Here is a 22,402-nt window from a genome sequence, read left to right on the forward strand (position 1 = left end):
AACAAGTAGTAGTACTGAAGGACTTATAGGCTCTAAAGTTTTACATTGTTTTATTTTTGAATGCAGTTATTTGTTTGTACATAAGTCTACATTTGTAAGTTCAACTTTCATGATAAAGAGATTGCACAATAGTACTTGTATGAGGTGAATTGAAAAATACTATTTCTTTTGTTTTTTACAGTACAAATCTTTGTAATAAAAATAAATATAAAGTAAGCCCTGTACACTTTGTATTGTAACTTTGTGTTGTAATTGAAATCAATATATTTGAAAATGTAGAAAACATCCAAAAATATTTAAATAAATTCTATTCTATTATTAACAGCGGGATTAATCACGATTAATATTTTTAATCCCACAATTAATCGTGATGAATTTTTTTAATCGCTTGACAGCTCTACTTAAAAATATAATTTTCCTGATTTCATCGATTCATGGATTCCAAAGCCAGAATCTTCTAGCCTGCCCTCCTGTACAACACAGGCCATAGAACTTCTGAATTCCTAGAGCATATTCTTGAGAAAAATATCCAGTCTTGATTTAAATATTGTCAGTGATAGAGAATCTATCATAACCCTTGGTAAATTGTTCCAGTGATTAATTACCCTCACTGTCAAAAATTTACACCTTATTTCCGGTCTGAATTTGTCTAGCTTCAATGTCCAGCCATTGGATTATGTTATACCTTTTTCTTCTAGACTGAAGAGTACATTATTAAATATTTGTTCCCCATATAGATTATTTTAGATTGTAATCAAGTCATCCGTTAACCTTCTCTTTGTTAAACTAATTAGAATGCGCTCTTTGAGTCTGTTAGTGTGCAGCATGTTTTCTAATCCTTTAATCATTCTCGTAGCTCTTCTCTGAACTCTCTCCGATATATCAATTTATTTCCTTGCTCGTTGTCTTGTTTTCATGACATACTGTGTCTGATGTGTAATGTGTTACCAATAGTACAGCACTAATGGATAAGTGAACTCTAATTGCTCCCCTATAAAGGATAGCTCTAAACAAGTATTACAAATATTTCAGAAAGATACTGAGGCCTGGTCTACACTAGAAGGTTATGTCGAATTTAGCAGCGTTAAATCGAATTAACCCTGCACCCGTCCACACAACGAAGCTATTTAGTTCGACATAGAGGTCTCTTAAATTCGATTTCTGTACTCCTCCCCAACGAGGGGAGTAGCGCTAAATTCGACATGGCCATGTCGAATTAGGGTAGGTGTGGATGGAAATCGACGCTAATAGCTCCGGGAGCTATCCCACAGTGCACCACTCTGTTGATGCTCTGGACAGCAGTCCGAGCTCGGATGCTCTGACCAGCCACACAGGAAAAGCCCCGGGAAAATTTGAATTCCTTTTCCTGTCTGGGCAGTTTGAATCTCATTTCCTGTTTGGACATCATGGCGAGCTCAGCAGCACTGACAACGATGCAGAGTTCTCCAGCAGAGGTGACCATGCAATCTCAGAATAGAAAGAGGGCCCCAGCATGGACCGATTGGGAAGTCTTGGATCTGATCGCTGTGTGGGGCGATGAGACCGTGCTTTCGGAGCTGCGATCGAAAAGATGGAATGCAAAAATCTACGAGAAGATCTCAAAAGCCATGACGGAGAGAGGATACAGCCGGGATGCAACTCAGTGCCGCGTGAAAATCAAGGAGCTGAGACAAGCGTACCAGAATACCAAAGAGTCAAACGGACGCTCCGGATCCCAGCCCCAGACATGCCGTTTCTACGAGGCACTGCATTCCATTCTAGGTGCGGCCGCCACCACTACCCCACCACTGACCGTGGACTCTGAGGATGGGATATTGTCAACGGCCGCTTCCTCTGAGATGTTAGCGGACGGGGAAGATGAGGAAGGTGAGGAGGAGGACGAGGCAGTCGACAGCGCTTATGACGCTGATTTCCCAGACAGCCAGGATCTCTTCATCACCCTCACAGAGATCCCCTACCAACCGTCCCCAGGCGTTAATCCTGACCCTGAATCAGGGGAAGGATCAGTCGGTAAGTGTTTTAAACATGTAAACATTTATTTTAAACAGAACAGGAATATTATCAATGGGTTTTTCATGATTTGTTTGCCCTAGGCGCTTATCGTTTTAGTCCTTGGCAGTGCAACTACTGCAAAAGAATCTAACAATGTCGGTTTATCATGATTAGTTTGCCCTAGGCGCTCTACTTTTTAGTCCTTGCCAGTGCAGCTACTGGAAAAGAAGGTCTATATGTACGGGGATAGAGCAGAAATCCTCATGGGACATCTCCACGAAGCTCTCCTGGAGGTAATTGGAAAGCCTTTGCATGAGGTTCCTGGGGAGAGCGGCCTTATTGTATCCTCCGTAGTAGGAAACTTTTCCTCACCAGGCTATCATCAAGTACTCTGGGATCATTGCCTTGCAGAGCACGGCGGCATACGGGCCTGGTTTTTGCTGGCTTTCACGCAGCATGCGTTCTTTCTCGGTCTCCGAAATTCTCAGCAGAGTGATGTCGGTATTGGTGACCTGCTTAGAATTAGGGGAATGTTACTATTGGGACTGCTTGCCTGTTCCTTTACAGAACTCTCACCGGTGGTTTGCAGCCACGCGGTGGAGGCGGGAGAGGGGCAGCATACAGGGATCTTTCCCGGGGACAGCCGCGAGGGGGTGGGAAAGGGGCAGAGTTCATGCTTGCCGGATTGCCGGCAGCAGGAACTGGCCAGCGATAGGAGCATTGCTTTAAACGTGAAAGCAGGGCACAGCTATAATTTAAGTTTTAAGCAGCCAAAAGTCTATGGCTTACCATGTCAGCCTGCTACCCGAATTCCGCTGTCCTGCCCCGGTTGTCTGATCTCCACTGCAAGACCCAAGGCACTGAATGCGAAGGCCGAAAATTCGATCTTGTCCTGAATGCGCATGTGATAGGTGCTGTGCATGGTCTTGTTCACAGAGAAAGACTATGTTCATTGTTCACAATAAATTATCTTTGTGAGGAATTCACTCCCTTTTTCCCATCCCACAGCTGCGAATGTCTCCTGACCTACCATGCCATCCCTCTCGCAGAGGCTGGCGCAGATTAGGCGGAGAAAGAAAAGGACATGGGACGACATGTTCTCAGAACTTATGGGCTGCTCCCGAGCCGAGTCGGCACAGCAGACCCAGTGGAGGGAGAACATGTCTCAATACCAGCGAGCACACAGCAAACAGGAGGAGAGGTGGCAGCAGGAAGACCAGCAGGCGACTCAAACACTGCTTGGACTAATGAGGGAGCAAACAGACACGCTCCGGCGCCTTGTGGATGTTCTGCAGGACTGGAGGCAGGAGGACAGAGCCCTGCTGCAGTCTATCTCTAACCGCCATCCCCTGCCACAAAGTCCCATACCCCCCTCACCCAAAGTCCAAAGAAGGAGGGGCGGCAGGTGCCTTGAAAACTGTCACTCCACCCCTGCAGACTGCTCAAGTACCAGAAGGCGCTCATTCCCAAAAATTTGATAAGTCCTTTCCTTCCCGCTTCACCCAAGCCCCCGTCCCAGTTTCATCCCCTAACTGTGTAGTTGTTAATAAAAGATACGTTTCTGTTAATTACTGTATCCATCATGTTCTTTTAGGGGAGACTGTGTTTGAAGGGGAGTAGGGGGGTTGGTAATTGGAGAGGACAGTCACCTTTACCAGGGTACAGACACGGGGGCAGGTTCAGCAGAAGGTCACACACACATTGCAGTCACTAGGCACCCTGGTCAGTCTGGGAGGTGGTTTTCATGTTCTGGGGGGAGGGCGGGGGCGGATAGAGATCTTATGCAGTGGTCCTTGTCCTGGATCACAGAGTCACGCAGCAGGGGATCTGTAACCATCCTCCCCCGCCACAAAGTCACATAGCCCCCACACACAGAGTCCCGAAAAGGAGGGGTGGCAGGCTCCGTTGAAACAACCAGTCCACCACTGCGGACCACTCTATTAGCAGAAGCCTGTCATTCCTCGAGTTTAGAAGCTTTCTTTCCATCAGTACGCCCGCTCCCCACCACAGTCTGCGTCCCACTTTCAACACTTTACCGCGAAATGCGTAATAAAGAAAACGGTGTTCATTAACAAAGTTCCATGTCTTTTATTTTTAAACGTGTGTTGGAAGGGGGGGACGGGGTGAACGGGGTATGTAGCTGGAGAGGATAGTCAACAGTAAGTAGTGGGTAAAGAAATGGGGGCAGCTTCAGCTTCTCTTTAAACAAACTTAATAGTCACAGGTTACCCTGCTCACTGAGGAACCTAACTTTCAAAGCCTCCCGGATGCACAGCGCGTCCCACTGGGCTCTTCTAATCACACGGCTGGCTGGCTGGCGTAATCAGCAACCAGGCTATTCTCCTCAACCTCCCATCCCGCCATAAAGGTCTCCCCCTTGCTCTCACACAGATTGTGGAGCACACAGCAAGCTGCAATAACAATGGGGATATTGGTTTCGCTGAGATCAGAGCGAGTCAGTAAGATTCCACATCTCCCCTTGAGACGTCCAAAAGCACACTCCATCACCATTCTGCACTTGCTCAGCCGGTAGTTGAAAAGTTCATTTGCACTGTCCAGGGCGCCTTTATAGAGCTTCATGAGCCAGGGTATTAGTGGATAGGCTGGGTCCCCGAGGATCACTATAGGCATCTCCACATCCCCAACAGTTTTTTTGTGGAAGTAAATACCTTCCTGCAGCCGTCTAAACAGACCAGAGTTCCTGAAAACACGAGCGTCATGAACCTTGCCCGGCCATCCTACGTTGATGTTGTTAAAACGTCCCCTATGGTCCACCAGTGCTTGCAGCACCATTGAAAAGTAGCCCTTTCGGTTAATGTACTGGCTGGCGTGGTGGTCCGGTCCCAGGATAGGGATTTGAGTTTCATCTATAGCCCCACCGCAGTTTGGGAATCCCATCACGGCGAAGCCATCTATGATGACCTGGACGTTTCCAAGGGTCACTACCTTTGACAGCAGTAGCTCAATGATTGCGTTGGCTACTTGCATCACAGCAACCCCCATGGTAGATTTCCCGACGCCAAAGTGATTCGCGACTGACCGGTAGCTGTCTGGCGTTGCAAGCTTCCAGAGGGCTATGGCCACTCGCTTCTGGACAGTCAGGGCTGCTCGCATCCGGGTGTCCTTGCGCTTCAGGGCAGGGGACAGCAACTCACAAAGTTCAAGGAAAGTTCCCTTCCACATACGAAAGTTTCGCAGCCACTGTGATTCATCCCAGACCTGCAGCACTATGCGGTCCCACCAGTCCGTGCTTGTTTCCCGGTCCCAGAATCGCCGTTCCACAGCATCAACATGACCCATTGTGACCATGATGTTCACTGCGCGGGGTCCCGTGCTTTGCGAGAGGTCTGTGCCACTCTCAGACTTCATGTCCACACCGCGCTGCCGTAGCCTCCTCTCCCGATTTCTCAGCATCTGCCTCTGCAAAAGGTGGATGATAAGCTGTGAGGTGTTGACAACGGCCATAACTGCAGCGATGGTCGCAGCGGGCTCCATGCTCGCAGTGTTGTGGCGTCCGCGCTGTCACTCACCAGAAAAGTGCGCGAACTGATTGCCCGCCGGCGCTTTCAGGGAGGGAGGGCGGGAGTGACGGTTGGATGATGACAGTTACCCAAAACCACACTCGACACATTTTTTCCCCCAACAGGCACTGGAGGCTCGACCCAGAATTCCAATGGGCAGCGGGGACTGCGGGAACTGTGGGATAGGTGCCCACAGTGCACCGCTTCCAATGTCGATGCTTGCCCCGTTAGTGTGGACTCACAAAGTCGAATTACTGTCCTTAGTGTGGATACACACGTTCAACTTTGTAATATCGATTCCACATATTTGATTTAAGTACAATCGAAATACCCTCCTAGTGTAGAAATACCCTGAGACAACATAAGTGAACTTAGAACTATTAAGACTGAAAATCTCATACACAGCTATAGTATAGAGCCTTCCCTGACTCTGTTTTCTTTATTACTATTATTTATATTTCCTATAATATAAACCATAACGTTTTACAACTTCCATCCTTCATCATTCAAGCCCCCATCTACAAAATCTAAACCTTGCTGTGCCAGAGTGTGTGGTAGTACGAAGACAGAGAGAGAAAGCATTAATGTGGAAATGGTGGTGTCATGTCTCCTTGGCCACTATAAATATAATAGATTCACACTTACTGGCTAAACTAGACAAATGATTTTTAACAGCTTCTTCTTTCTTACATTAACTGCTGCAATAGAAGCATGGAGCAGCGAAAGAGCTGTCAAAACCCTAGAACAGCCTGAAGATATGGGGCCTGTTCTCTTATTTACACCCAGGTAAATTGAGAGTGACTCCATTGAAGTCAATGGAATTACACTAGCGTAAATCAGATGTGATTGAGAAGAGGAACAAGCCTAACGTTTGAGCACAAGCAAATCCACTATATGCACAGTGTGAGGGAATACAGGAGAAACAATTTCTAATGTCCTAAGGAATGGGTGGAAAGTCCAATCCCAGCTCCCTTAAAACAAAACAAAACATGATTTAAATTTTAGCACTAAAACTGTAAGAGTGGTCTGGCACACCCCTTCTAAGTATTAGAGTGGAAAAATTAATGTCATAATCAGCAACAACAAAATGATAGAAAAGAGTACAAATCAATGTACAAAGGGCTAACACTTGATTCATCACAAATGGTTTTGATTTCTACTTGCTAGTTTGCCTGCCAAAAGATCCCGTGGTAGACTTTATGAAATATAAGAAGCCTGATTCAGACCAATATAATAACAATAGAATAATCCAGCTCATGGATAGTCCTTGACAACATTCAGAAGGAGAGTAGCAAAGAAAGCTAAGTAAAAGAGGACTCAAAGAAAGAGAGGGTATCGTGTGATACAAAGGAAGTCATAAGCTGGTCCAGCTGTGGTGCGCAGCATAAAAATGTCATAGTAAGAAGAAGAGAAGAGGCAAAAGATGACATTCTGACCTCAGGTACTCCACTGTAACTCTGGAGTACTACCTTAAAATCAGTAGACCCGCACCCAATTTACACCAGTTTAATTAAAATCATATAGGTTTTTGCGTTTAATTTCTTTGGTTTTACAGTACAGACCCGTTTACGCACGGATGTCAGGAGTCAAGCCGTCACAGCCGCTTGTTAACTGACCACGGGTAAAGAGGGCCATGCTGTAATATCTTAAGATATCTATATATACATGTATAATTATCTAGGATTACATACATATTCACAGCATCTCTAATACTGCAGGCCTATCTGTTAATGGCACTTTGCAACAATATAACTTCAAATGTGTAATCTAATAAAAACATTATTATTACTACACAGAGGTGAAAGTAACTCAGGACACTTACCGGTACGGGTCGGGAGTGGCTCTGGACCCTGGAAGGGGCGGGGCTAGGAGTCGGCATCCCCCAGCCAGCCCTTCCAGGCCGCCTGGTCTGCGCCGCCTGGGGTTCCTGTGGCGATTTAAAGGGCCCAGAGCTCCGGACACCGCTGCTGCGGTAGCGGCGTCCGGAGCCACAGGTCCTTTTAAATCGCTGGCCCCGGGGCAGCTACTCCCTTTGCCCCCCCTCCCCTCCATCGGCGGCCGAGGGGGGGAAAATGGGACAGGGACCTTAAAGCGCTGCAGGGTCTTTTGCTGTGGCAGCGCTTTAACGTTGCTGCGGCCCCCTCCCCCCGTCGTCGGCCCAGCGCTGTCGCGGCAAAGGACCATCCTTAAAGTGCTGCCGCGGCAGAGCTTTCACATTGCTCCCCCCCCCCCCCCACCCCGGTCGGCAGTAAAGACATACAACATGTTTCTGCTCCGCACTTCCTGTCGATTTCTATGTCAGTGAGTTAGTAAGCAAATCTGTAGCGCTTCATAGCAAGTTCCTGTACCGCTCATTAACAAGTCTCGCTGTTAAATAGGTAGCACTGGGAGGCATGGCGCTACCGTGTGTTAAGCAGATTCGCACGTAAATGGGTCTGTACTGTAGTTGGAATATGATCTGAACTCAGATACAATCACCTTACACCCCACTATTTTCTCTCTGTATTTAGAAACATCATAACTTAATAATTTAAAAGACTGATGAAAGATGTATGTCCAATATAGAATTCTTATTTACCTGTTATCTTGCATTGTAGTTGTTGCAATGTTTGGATCATATTCTGCCATCAGAAATTCACATATAATTCTGTGTGTGCCAAATCCTGGTCTCCTTAATGTTAACAGCAAACTCTCCAGATTTGGTTATTGACTTCAGTGAGAGTTACACAGATGTATTTGAGGACTGAACTGGACTCTTTCTATACATCTGCATCTCTAATTATGAAGGGTTTTCCTTTAGAGTATAATTTTAGAATTGAAGGTTTTGGTACCAGAAATCACCAATTTCACAAGAGGGATCTTCTTGTTGCATAAATTCTGCTATATGGTATGAATAATTTGTTTTTTAAAGAAAATATAGTGCCCATGAAAGGTTACGTTCCAAAAGGACAAGAAACTGAGGTCCTTTCTTTTTCCATTTTTAACACTTACAGCACAGGCAGTGGCAGTACAAGACCACCTTTGCAATGTGTCACAACCCTATTTTTCATAGCTTACCAGTGATGAGCATTTGTTCATTATCCTTAGCCTCCAAGACTGGCATTGTCACAAGGGTGCATCTCATGCCTCTTTTACTTAGTGAGTTTTGTAATGAATGTCTGCCCATGATTAACTTATACAAGCTTTGCCAGAGTTGTAGTTTTCCAGTAAATTGAGTGACATTTTAAAAGCAGCTGCAGGCTTTTGTTTTTATTCACAGGTTTAAACGCAGATGGCATGATATGGACCTATGGATTTTGGGGATGCCTGCCTCGAGTTGCCTAAACAAAAATAATGAGCTAATCAGGCCATCCTGAGTCATCCATGGTAGAATTAGAGCCATTAGAGTTGACTGGCAATTTGCTTGAGGGACCCACATTGGGTGGTGGAGCTACTGACTGGACGGGGAAGCCAGTCACTGCTTAATATTGTTAAATTGTTTTACCATTTCAGCAGGCTTTTTTCTATACTTTTAGCAACATTACCAAGGTACATTTTCACAAGAAGTAATGCAATTGTTTGTTACAGCTTTCAACGTAGAATGGCAGGCTAATATGTTAAGTAAGGAACAAATGTCATACAGTAATGAAAGGATATTGTATTTTGACTATAACTTTAAAACTGTGTATCACATAAATTCAGTTTTATGAAGAGCACAATAAAAATTTCATTCTGTCAAAATCAATGATGGAAAACAAGATGTGTTTGTACATTGCAGATCTATTTTAAATAAATTTGCACTAAAGAAAAAGAAAATAGGAAAGTAGATTCGGGAAGGTTTAAATTCAATTTGTAGCGCACCAAGTATTCTTAAAAGTTTCAAATAAATGGGAGAATGTTTAGATAAATCTTTTAAACAGTTGGTTAAAAATAAATAAAGCTTCACATACACATACATAAAAAAATGTTGGAGAACAGTGAAAGAAAATTTTCAGATCTAAGATGTGGTGTTATCTAAATAAGATAAAAATGCATCTCCCCATTTGACTCACGGTTATAATAATAATAATCTCAAAATCACTAGAATCCTATTAATGTTAATTTTCACAGTGTAGATCTCTGGTTATATGCTCACCTGCACTTAACTAAATTGTTAAGTTCATAACTTAATTATTCCATTGTTCATATGGACATTTATAATCTAACTTGAAAACTTTTCCTACAATTGTTCTAAAAGCAGTGGTGGTTCAAAATATTGTTTATTTCCTTCCTAGTCGCTTGAACTGGTAAGATGTTGAGTATGATGAAAACCTCCTTACTGGGTGCTGAGTATTTATTTAGGTCCTGATCTTGCAAAAATGTATGCACATGCTTGACTATGCACAATGACATAATCTCACCATTTTAATCACAAGATTTGTGATATTTGATGTGTTTCTTAAAATACCAGCTCTTCAAGTCCTATTATTTTTTGAAACTCTCAGCTTTTATTTTATTTATTTATTTATTTCAAAAATAAGTTTCTAGCCCTCATCGTTACAGAGAAAAGCTTGAAAATGTTAACTTTACAGGCTCAAAGCTAGAAGGCAAATAAAAGGCCCTTAAATTTATTATTATTATTTTAAATCTAGTGATTTTTTTTTAAGTCAACACCATGATTTTTTTGGGCCTTACTCGTGATTTTTGAACACTTGGATTTGGTGATACTGGAGTTGTCCCACTGAACTTTATGAGCCTACTCACAGTGCATTAAGTTAAGCATGTGCATAAATTCTTGCAGAATTGGGGCTGTAGTATGTAATATTTTTCTTCACATCTGTTAATATTGAAATCGGTAGGTCATCTTTTTGCTTGCTTATTCATCTGCAGTATAAACTGGCTTTGCATTTTCTTGCACATCTAAGAAACAGATTTTTTAAAATGAACACTGATGTGTGTAAGTCTAAAACAATTCAATATAAGTACACAGAAATATATCTCACTGACAATACATTGGTGAGAAAACAGCACCTGTTTTATACACAGCACTATCCTATGGCAACAGTTAGTATAACAAAGTTTAAGTGTGGAAGTAGCCACAGCTGAGTCCACAAACTCTCATAGGGGAAAAAAAAGGCAGGGAGAGAGGGTTTATTTCTACTGCTAACGTTCTGCTTCCACAATAATTTTTAATTACAAAAAAGCTAGATGTTGACTTTTTAACATCAATCACTGTTGTAACTATATTTTTTCTAAATCAAATAATATTTGATTGGAATTTTTGTGTTTTTTTCTGTTTCAGAAATGGTATCCTAACATTGTGACAGCCATACTGCTTTCAAGTGTCCTTGTTTTTATGGTTAGAATTCTTTCTTTTTTCTACAGATATTATCATCCAGATTATAAAATGTTATCGAAATGCTTGTTTTAAAATACTTTATTGGTTCTAAACAAATTAAACATGTTTCAGAGTCTCTATTGCCTTTTTTAAGAGACTGTCCAAGATTTTATTTCTTTATCTCATTTTTGTCCAGCTGCGTTGGAACGCAAGAAAGAATGGTTTTGTCTTCACTTGCGTGTTGACTGGGACCTCATTGAAATATCAGAACCACATGACAGCTTGATTTAAGTAAATGAACATGCAGGAGATTCATAATATAACTTGGTTGATTTTACACAAAGCTTCTTGGTGTACAGCCTGAAACCCTTAAAGTGTTGCATGGACTCATATCACAAAATGCATATAAGGCAAAGGAAAATGATCCCACTGATGTTTTCTTAGCTGATTCCTGTATTTTAAAAATAGCTTCCTTTAAATAAGGTATAGCTACTTACCTTTCCCTAAGGAGATGAATTTAGAACAAATGTATCCATAGGTGAAGCAGAGGAATCTCCTTGTATAGGTGTAAGTCCCCCATTCTCTCTAATCCTTCACTTTGGGGAAGGCATCCACACAATAAGGGGGGTCTGTCCCACCCCTCAGATGATGGAGTCTTCACCCCCACAGGTACTCTCCCTCCCTCAGAATAAGGGGCCCTACACTTGATGAATACCAAGGTCTCACCAACCATAAAAGGGGTCTCTCTCCCTGTGCCAGAATGAGGGAGGGGTCTCCTGCATCCACAAGGATCTTCACTGCCTCACTGAGGTCTCCCCAACCATAACTTATGGTTATGGGGGATGGGGGAGACTCTCACTTATGATCCATAAGTGAGAGTCTCCCCCATCCCCTGATGCAGGGCCTCCCCAGTCCCCTTAAATGGGAGCCTCTCTCAGCCACTGGGGATCTCCTCCACCCCTTTAAAGGAATGGGGTCCCCCTAATCCAGGGAGTTTTCCTTCCCCCATAGCAAGGCCTCCCCAGCCCTGAAATGGGGGGTCTCCAGTGGGCGGGGGGCGTTCCGCTGGCGGAGTAACGGCGGGCCCCTGAGTTTCAGGGGTCGCGGGGCGGGCCGGTGACTATGGCAACCACTGTCCGGCAGCTGAGGCCGCAGGCGGGCCCCGCAGCGCGGCAGCAGGTGGCGGCCCGGGCCCAGCGATGCCCAAAGGCAGGTTGGCCAACCCCAGCACCGAGCGGGACGGCGCTTGGGTGAGAGACCGGCGCGGGGGGCGGGGGCGACCCGGCTTCAGTCCCGGGCCAAGCAGGACCCGAGCCAGCCCCCTTTGCTCCGGGCAGGAATAATCGCCCGTGGGGAGCGGGGGCAGAGCCCAGCCCAGTGCACCCACGCCCGCCTGGTGCCATGGCACAAGCAGCGGCACGCGCTGGTCCCGGCAGGGGCAGTTTATCGCTGGGAAGCGGGATAGCAACTGCCCCGGTTGCTCCAGGCTCGCAGCAGCCCTGGGGCTGGCAAAGCGCCCCATCAGCGGGCGGGAGGGTTTGGCCCCGGTCAGCCCTAGTGCTGGAGCGCGGGCCAGAATCTGGCTGGCTCACGGCCCTGAGCCCCACTGGCTTCTCTGCCCCTGAGCAGCTGGGTGGCCGTGGGCACGTTTCTTAACCGGGCCCCGCAAAGAGGAAGCGTGGCCCTGAGCCTGCTTTCTCCCTGGGACAGGGGAAGAAGGCCTGCGAGGCTTCTTTCTCTTTGATTTTTATAGAAATCCATCCAGGCCTTGTCGACCCTGGCAGGGTTTTGATAAAACTGGTCTGACTACGTCCCCTCCCTCGTGAAAATTTTTGATTGAAACAAACAGAAACAAGCCTTTCGTTTTCATTGACATATCCTCTGAAATTTTCCAGTTTTCAGCAGAAAACTCACTAATCAAAAGGTTTTGGCCAAAATATTTTAATGATAAAACAAAATCTTCCGTGGAAAGGAAACACTTTGTGCAAAATGTTTTATTTTATCAAAAACCCTATTTTCCATTTAAAAAACAGTTTTGTTGGAAAATTTTCAAGCAAATCTACTCTGTGGTCTGGGATATTGACATTACCAATACCAAGAAAATGAAACCTAGTTACTTGAGATAGTTTGACTAAAATTCAATTCCTCTACCCCTTCTACTAAGGACCAAGACAGCTAGCAATATTCATTTCTGAATCAAACAAATTTTTCAACCAACAAAGGAAGAGTCTGAGAAATCTTGACACTACTGATATTTCTGATGTGCTCAGATCTTTTTTATAGGTGATAAAGAAATGGAAAGAAACACAACCACAGTTTTTTCTATATAGATCACCTTTAATCTCTCTCTTTTTCCACTTGTCTGAATGGGGATAATCATGATTATTTCCTTACATCACAGCATTATTGTGTGGATTAATTAATTTACATTTTCAAAAAGTTGCCCCAGGTGAAATGCTTATTATTATTATTTTCTATTTGTAATTAGTTTGTGGCGACAAGGGTATTATCAAATTACATGCTAGAGCTGTGATGTTAAATCCACATGAAACATTTTTTAAAAGTGCTTCCCCTTTCCCACTGGAAACTTTTTGCAACATTTTCATGAATAGGACAGCATCACAGAAAGAAGTGAGATCAACTTTACAGTTATTGGAATTGATTGAATAACTTTTAACGTCACAATCTCATCACCCTATGGTGTGGTGTTCCATATGGGTTTAGAAATCAATCTGTAAAGACATACTAAAAATCACTTTACAAACCTAGATCCATTTTTCCCTTGCAGTTCCTTAGACTTTCACAAAAAATCTCTACGTTCAGTGCACATTTTCAACAGATTTTTTCCATGTTTCTAAGCTGCCTTGAATCCTCTTCTTTCTTTTTACTTATAGGTAATTTGCTATTTCTTCTCCAGGAGAAGTCTACCTTATACTTGTCTCAATTATAGGTTACACAAGAGCAGCAGCAGCAGCTTGATCTCACTGTTGCTGAGGTCTAGGCTCCTCAGCATTGTGAATGTATGTACACACATATTTCATGAGTGCTTTGCTTCTTCGTGCAGGTTCTAAGATCCTGAACCTATAATGTGCTGAGCATCTCCTGCTTAGTGCCATCAAGTCCAGTATCTTTCCATATAGCAGCAAGAGCAGCAGCAATAGTAAAGATAACAACCTTGCAGCTGTGACTGTGTAAAGGATGCTCCTGCAACATTAACTACCACTAAATTATGGACTTTCAGAAAACCCCCTGCAGAACTAACAGGATGTTGCAACCCATCATTCTAAATATGCTCTTTGTATGTTACATCCCTTTCTCCTTCCTTCATCTATTTTGTCTTACTACATCAGAAGCTCCTCAAGGCAGGGATTGTGCTCTCTTCTGTGTTTTTTATGGTGGTAGCACAGTGGGATCCCAATTCCGACTGGGGCCCCAAGTGCTACTTAATACAAATAATAAAAATAAATGAAAATATAAATAATAAAAATAACTGCTTCTCTGATGCTGATGTGTTTGTTTTCTGGATCAAAACATTTATATTTTCTAGTTCCCGCACCTTGGAATATTCCATAGTCAACCGGAATCAATCACAGACTGTATGCTAAAACAGGTACAAAATCCAGAAGAGGTTCAATATATTGAGAAGAGATTGCCACTAGTATACAAAATTCGGGAGCAGGTTAGTTATTGTGGACATATAATTGACTTATGGAACTCCTTGCTGCGGGATGTTATTGAGTAAATGCTTACTAAATTATCTGAATAAGAACTAACATAAGAAGTGTAATGGCTTCCAGTTTTCATGCTTAAAGGAATAAGTTGGTGGTCATCTGTGGTAAGGAAAAATTTATCCCAAGATATACTGTTGCTCAGCTATTACTATTTTTTATTAGTGCTGATAACTTTCTAAAACAAATTCTTTATGTGCTGAAATATACTATAATTGGTCTCAGTCCAACAAATGTGGATAAAATATGTATGTATGAAGGTTTGATTGAAATTTGGTAAGCAATTTTGAATTGTGTGGGAAATATGTGTTCCCTTGAGGAAGTTTGTTTTGATAACTGAAACAGTTAAAGCCAGAAATTTCAAACTTGAATTCTTTTTTTTAAAGACTTTACTGAGAGTTAGAAATCAAACTAAGTTTTAAAATAATCAGTACAGTGTTTTTAAAGTTATGAACATTTAAAGGCGACAGTTTCATGCATGCACACTGATCCTACAATTAGATCCATGCATGCAGACCCTTGCTTTTTTCCCTTCTTTTAAAAGACCCTTGGAAACTGCATGCAAAAAAATAGTGTTCTGAAACACAAGGGTTGCAATGTTGTGCACTCCAAATGCAGCAGATTCCAAAGTTAAAGTTGTACCCGCAACATTAATTGTGCTACATTGCTCATTTTGAGTATTTTCCGTTTCTGCTTTTTGTAAGGACAACTCTTAACACATACCTAAAATATATAGAATGTGCTTTGGGGCCACATTTACTTTGTGGCAACAATCTTAATTTTTAGAATTTCTTGATTTCTGAGTCCATAAAGGCAGAATTAATGGTAGTTGTGTTAATATTAATTATTTATAGATTGCTATTAATATATGGTGAATGCTATCATTTTAACATGATATCATAGTAAAACAAAAGAAAGCCATAACTAGCTCACATAGTGCCAGTTTTGGATAACATTGCTCCTCAACTAGACTAATGTGTAAAGTTATCAGAATCTGCAGCATACATAGCACACTGGGCTCCAGTTCTGGAAGTCAGGCTGTCTTATACTCAGATCCCTGTCCCATAGAAAGTAGGGAACTTAACCCACTTTCCCAAAGAGTTGAATGTCTTGGTTTCATTGAACACCACCACAGTTTGGATTTATCTAGTATGCTTTCTTGGAAGTTGGCACATTTAATCTGGGAGAGACAACAAACTGCATTCTTTGTTGTAGTTTGTCATCAGTTTGTCTCTGGCTGCTGTAGGGTGAAATTCCTACCCCTCTACTGAACAACTCTGCAGTTTTCTTGATGATTTCTCTTGTCCTCCCTGAGAAGGTGACATCTTCATAGCACTATTACAATCACATGAGACCAGAGGCCAAATTCTACTTCATTTATACAGGTTTAAAACCAGAGTAACTTCATTGACCTCAGTGTACTAAGAGCAGAATTTGACTAAAAGAGAGTAGTTAGCAGGGGAGTTTTGGAATAGTGAAGAGAGGAATAGAAGGTTACAGTGCATCATGGGATTTTATACCTTTCTCTGGAGCATTTAGCATTGGCTACTGCTGGAGAAAGAATACCAGGCTAGACAGGCCATTGGTCCATACTCATATGACCTATCTTATGTTGTGACATCCATTTTTTGGGTAGCTGTTTTCACTGTCCGGAAGAATTAATGAAGGTCCTTTAATCTATTTATGATGGATTAGAATGATATCAGCAGAAAGAGAAGGAAGATATATTAAAGCGACTGGAATGTGATGTCATAAAAACACAGTTTGAGAAAGTTTGTGTTGCTTTGACTTTTAAAAAAAAACTGCTGATGAAAACTGTTTCAGTTTGAAAGGAGCTGGAAGGTCACTGTGTGCCAGAGCTGACTGTCTCTAATCTCTCTGTGTGAGGGAACTTCCTGGCTGCGAGGTTAATTACTTTTCTCAGAGGCAGGAATATAGTTCTTTCTTAGATTATATTATTCATTGTTCTTACTTTGCTGTAATCTTAAAACCATTTTTACTATAGCTTTTTTTTTTGCTGTACTTAATTTGTTAAATAATTCCCAGAGATATTATTCAATATATATGTAGCTTTTGTTTTTCAATTTTCCTGCAGCACATAAAAACTATAAATAAACTCACTATTCCTTTGTAAAGATGTAAGTGACTGGATCTTAACCACACTCATGTGTTTCAGTGGTAGCTCTGTTCATTTTATCCATGCAGGATTAATTACCTAGGGCCCTGATCCTGTAAGCAAGTACACATGAGTAGTCCCACTGAACTCAGTGGGAATACTCACATGAATAACATAACTCTGGTGCATAACTATTTGCAAAATTGGGGCTTAGAGGCATATTCATGGTGTAGCTGATCTGCTTATGAAAATCCCACTGACTTCACTATGAGTTCTATGCATGGAGTAGCTATAGAATTGGACCCTTGAAAAGTACTACAGATCTATAATTAAGCAAAACATGTGTGGCTACAGACTAGTTGAGTTTGTATGAGAGATTATATGGTCATGAGGCACACAGCACAAGACCAAACCAAGATCTATAAAGTGTATCAAATGGAGATCTTCAGTTATAACCTAAACCCTGATCCTGCAGCTGATTCCATGCAGGCAGACCCTGGCATCTGCCTGTCCTTTCAGGATCAGGACCATAATTATATTTTTCTTTATAAATGATTTATATTTTCTGTTACAAACCACAATTTATTTCAATTAGCTTTTATATTATAGCACAGTAAAACTAGATATGCCCCCTTGAGATGAAGATTTACAGTTGTAAGATGGAATATTCCTGCCTCCATATTAAGTGTAAAAATCATTAGAGAAGTTGTAAAAATGAACCGTTACCAACACAAACCGAAAGACGGTGCTTGGAGAAGCAAAAAAGACAAGTCTAGTAGTCCATAATACTTTTTGGAATTTCATATTTTAACCATTTTATACACATAGGACTGAAACTTTATATAATGCACAATTAATTTGTAAATTATTACATTTATTACTTTCCTACAACTCGGTTTATGCATTTTCAGATGCTTTTTTTAAAATAGTGCTTTAATTTTACAAAAAATGGATAAAAAGTATGCATAAAAGGTGAGTTTAAAAACTAGTTCTGTGCTTAATGGGCTCCCCGAGCCTGGTTACTGTATGGTATTCAACACTTAAATCTCAGATTAACTCAGTTTTGAGTTCCCTTTTGTAGCTCAACTTTCATTTGTTGAGGGCTCACTAATGAACCATACAAAAAAGTCTTGACATTTCTGTAATATTTTGGTGCTTCTATGCAGAATATGATTTCTCTGATTTGGAAGTTTGCATTTAATCCTGTGCATGTTCAATAAGTCTTGTGAATATTAAATTCTGATGATTTTGGAGAAAAATACAGAGAGCAAATTTTGCAGGAATAAATGCATGTACAAGAAGATTTAACAGATAATGCTTCTGTTAAGAAAAACATAATTTTTGCATGTGTCAGAAAGTACAAACTAAGATTATAGCACAGATGGATGGCATAAGGTATATTATAACTTATCTTTTCTTGATCTCTTTTTCAGAAAGCAGTAAAAAATCACTTTCCATTTTCAACCCATGACAACAGGCATTGTTTACAGAATGTGGGAGAATACTTTGATTTTGTGAGTATCCAGCACTGAGAAAATCAGCAAGTTCATATCTCTCAACCTGCCAGAGATTAAAGACAATTTTCTTGCAAAATTCATGGATGCTCAAAAAGGTGATGAGAGAAAATGCACACTAAACAGCACTGATAACATGCACAGATTGTTGGGACATAACTTTTTATGCGTAATTACATGTGGGTATGTCTTGTCAATCCTCATAACAGTATAATATAGCATTTACAGATACCTAGAATAGTATGTAGGATCTGACAAGAGTGATACATACATAATTGACTTCTTGTGGAGCATAGCAGCCCAAATTATGTCACTTTCTCTTAGACTACAGGTTTATGGGTTAGCCACTTGCAAAAGTGTTTTTATCTGGACACACTGATTGCTTGGTGTGCAAATGCAGATCTGGCATTCTGTTTTGGAAGCAGAGTTTTGGAAGTATTCTCTCTCACACAGCTGTGTTGGTGAAATTCATCTCTTCTCAAAAAGTTAGAATAAATGGTCTTTTTGTAGGCAATAAAGTAGGGATTGTAAGAAACAACCTGTGAGTAAGCTTCAGGACTGCAGCACAACCTCTCTGGACATGTCTATACGAACAGTTAGTGCATGGCCAACTAGGGTGTAAATCTACAGTGCACTAGCCTGCTATGCACTAACTGTCCATGTGGACCCTGTTACCATGCACTAAAAGTTCCATATTGTGTTTTAATATATTCTGCTTTGATAGTAGCATACCCTGTTACAGTCTGTGGGGCTAAAATAAAGGCTGTGCTGCTATCCCAGACTCTGGATCTGCACAAGCATAGATCATGTGCCCCTCTGGTACAACCCCGTCTCTCCCAGCTTATTTGGAGCTAGCATGGAGCTTATCTCTGTGGTGAGCATGAGTTATAGAGGCCTCCCTATGTAGCTGCTCTGCCTGGAAGTTTAGTAGCCTAGAGGAGTTTATAGGATATGTGTTTAAAGGTATCTTAAGGCAGTGGTTCTCAACCTTTCAGGGGTCTGATTTGTCTTGCATACCCCAAGTTTCATCTCACTTAAAAAGCTACTTGTTTACAAAATCAGACATAACACTATAAAGTGTCACAGCACACGATTACTGAAAAATGGCTTACTTTCTCATTTTGTCTCTATGAAATTTTAGTTTGTATTGACTTTGCTAGTGCTTTTTATGTAGCCTGCTGTAAAACTAAGCAAATATCTATATGAGGTGATGTACCCCTGGAAGACCTCTGCGTACACTTGGTTGAGAAGCACTGTCTTAAGGGAGCCACCATTCTGAGCAAATTTTTAAAATTTCCTTTTTTGCCTTTTACGTTTGCATGCGTAATAATTTCAATTTTGATTTTTGTTCCTTTTTGGAATGTTGATACGTTTCTGTGGCAACAAAAGAGACAGCATGAGCTACTAGATAGTGTGCAGAGCAGGGAGTCAGGAACTCCCATGTTCCGATTCCTGCTGTGCTACTGAATCCCTTTGTGACCTTGGGCAACTCTTAGGCCCAGATTCCCAAAAGCATTCATTAATGTTGAAAACCTTCCATTTTTTTGCCCAGTGTGCTATACTCAATGCCTGATCATTTTCAGAGATGCTGATCACGTGGAACTCCAGTGGGAGTTCAGTGGGAGCTGTGGGTACATCACATAAGAAAAATCAGACTCTCTGGGTCTCAAGTTTGGCACACAAAAGTAAGGGACACTTTTGAAAAACTTGGTTTTACACTTTGTTTGTTTATCTGTAAGCCATAAATAATGTTATTTATGTACCTCACTGGGCTGTTATGAAGATTCAGTTATTTAGTACTGCACTTTGAATATATAAAGTGCTATAGCAAGTAAAAGAATTATTATTTTATTCATAATAATAGATCAAAAGTCAAGATGTCTATTTCTGGTTTTCCTTTGTCTGTGTACCAGCATAGTTAATCATGCTACCAGAAAGGTATATATTGGTAGGTCAGAGAATAATATTTATAACCTAACTGCTTGAAGCAGATCAGCAGTGGTTCTGATAATAACTTTGGTAAATGCTTCTTTAATTTTTAACTGTTCCATGACAAAGTAGTGGATTTCTTCCCTAACATTCCAAACTTTAACAGTGAAACTGTGATCCTGAAATGTACATTTTTATCAGTTTTTCCTTTAATCTTTTTCCTAGAGCCTAGGACGAAAGAAGGTTGAACCAGAAAGAAGGCAACAGAATTCACAAAACTTCTGTCTGTGGGCACATGAGTACATTCCTAACAGTCATGATGGTTTTACCATTTATCAAACATCATTCATAGGTGATCAAGATACCAAGCGTCCTTTTTGTAGACGATATCCAAAACAGCACTTAGAAAGGTGCTATATTTATAAATCTATTCCTGAGAATGAAAAACACATGTAATCAAACCACCATGTTAATTGCAGGACTCCTTATTTAGTATTAATTATTTAGTATTATTTACTCCTTATTTATCAATATCCTTTCTTTGGGTCTGAACCACTCTTACTCATCAAACACATGATGGAATAAATAAATAAATAAATCTGTGTAAAATGGATACTGCAGTACATGTTGCAAATATTTACAGTTGGCAGGTTCATTGAAATTAGCAATTATCTTGCTGTTTGCATTCTTTAGCTTTACTGAAAACTAAAATTACTATGAAAACATAAGTTACAATAAAGCAAGTTGTAATGAATCACAACAACATTGGGAGGTAAAATATAGTTGTCTTTGTATAGTTATATTTTTAAAAATAGCAATATTGGAAGAAGAGAGGCAGGCCCAGATCCACAAGGGGACTTATGTGTTGCTCTGAGCTCACCTACCAGATTGGTCGAGATAGGTGGAGGGAAGCCTATCTTCACCTGGTTTGAGGATCCTCTGGGGCTTAGGCATGAGATAGTCACCTGGATGACTAGAGTGTAAGGCATTGTGTGCATGCCCAGTGGCAGAAACATAGGCACCAAGGGAACTTTGACAGAAAAAATTTAGGCACTGAGGGATTTTAGGCACCTACTGGGTTAGGCAGCAGCCAAGCAGGAGTTTTGCGGCTCTCTGGTGCTTAAATTTTGGACTTAGGTGCGTAAATTGGAGTTAGGTGCCTAAGTCCTTTTGTGGATCTGGGCCACAGTTATTATACTTGTACAGTATAATTTGAAATTGATTTATGCCTTTAGGTACAAATCATGGTCCCTCTCTCTGCTGCTGCAGAAGCTCCTCCAGCAGTGGAACCAGTAGCATGGGGGGACAATGTGCAGAAGTTGATGGGGGCTGGGCAGTCAGGTGGGTATAGTGAAGCTGGATCCTTGCGACCCCCCCCCCCCCAGGAACCATATCAGGATCATACACTGTAGTTTCAGACATGGGGATGAACTTTGCTGTGCTGTGTCATGGGTGTGAAGGGGGGATTCCTCTCTTTACTTTCACCCCAACACACACACCTCTGCCCGAATTTTAATCATGGTGGATATGGCTCATGAGAGAAACTACGTAATAATGCAACTGAATTCTATGTTATGGTGTAAAATAAATGTAGGCGTAACAAAGAAGGAGATGGACAGAAAGGGATGTCACAGTGTGTGTATGTGATTATATATAACATTGATAGTGAAGGACCAGGAGGAAACAATTTAGGAAAAGGTTTAGAATGCTAAGCTATGTGATGGCTTTCATTGAGCTTAGATTAGATGGGGTCTGGAAAGAACTCATGTTCTTATGCTTAAACACCACCACAAGCAAAATAAACTAAAAGTTGATCCTACAAGCCTCCTGCACAAGAAACTCCTATGGATTGCAACATGTGGAAGAATTGTAAGATTAGTTCAAAAAACAACGTGTTTTCCTTCTGCAGAGCATTTTAACTCATATTTTATCATTGTTCCAAAACCAAAATGTACACATCTTTGAACAATCTGTAAACAAACACATCGCCATGCAAAATAATGAAGAACAGGCAACTAAAGCACAAACTTATAGGAAAGGTTGACTTGACTACTAAATACATTTATTTCCACTTTGAATTCACTGAGTTGGAAAGATGCAAGAGTTATTTTTGACATATTTTTAATCTATGGATACCAACATGCAATGGAAAATCTCCTCACATCACATCAAAATATATTATATTGGAAGATTTCCAGAAGCATGTAATCATTTCCTTAGCACATGTGGAAATAAATAAATAAATAAATAAAATAAAATAAAATAATAGTGATTTTATTTATAAAGTGCCCCCCTACTGAGGTACT

At 41.3% G+C, this 22,402-nt stretch overlaps 1 protein-coding gene across 1 annotated transcript; it reads left to right on the forward strand.

The window, feature by feature from the left end:
- Positions 1-11,968: 11,968 nt before the first annotated feature.
- Positions 11,969-21,198, forward strand: TEX36 (testis expressed 36). The gene is made up of 4 exons (XM_034776919.1): positions 11,969-12,059; positions 14,357-14,488; positions 18,087-18,167; positions 20,322-21,198. Exons 1-4 carry the CDS (start codon positions 12,009-12,011, stop codon positions 20,550-20,552), a joined length of 495 nt encoding a protein of 164 aa, XP_034632810.1. The 5' UTR covers positions 11,969-12,008; the 3' UTR covers positions 20,553-21,198.
- The last annotated feature ends 1,204 nt before the right edge of the window (positions 21,199-22,402 follow it).

This window comes from Trachemys scripta, chromosome 7 (assembly GCF_013100865.1).
Source record: "Trachemys scripta elegans isolate TJP31775 chromosome 7, CAS_Tse_1.0, whole genome shotgun sequence".
Classification (NCBI taxonomy): Eukaryota; Metazoa; Chordata; order Testudines; family Emydidae; genus Trachemys; species Trachemys scripta.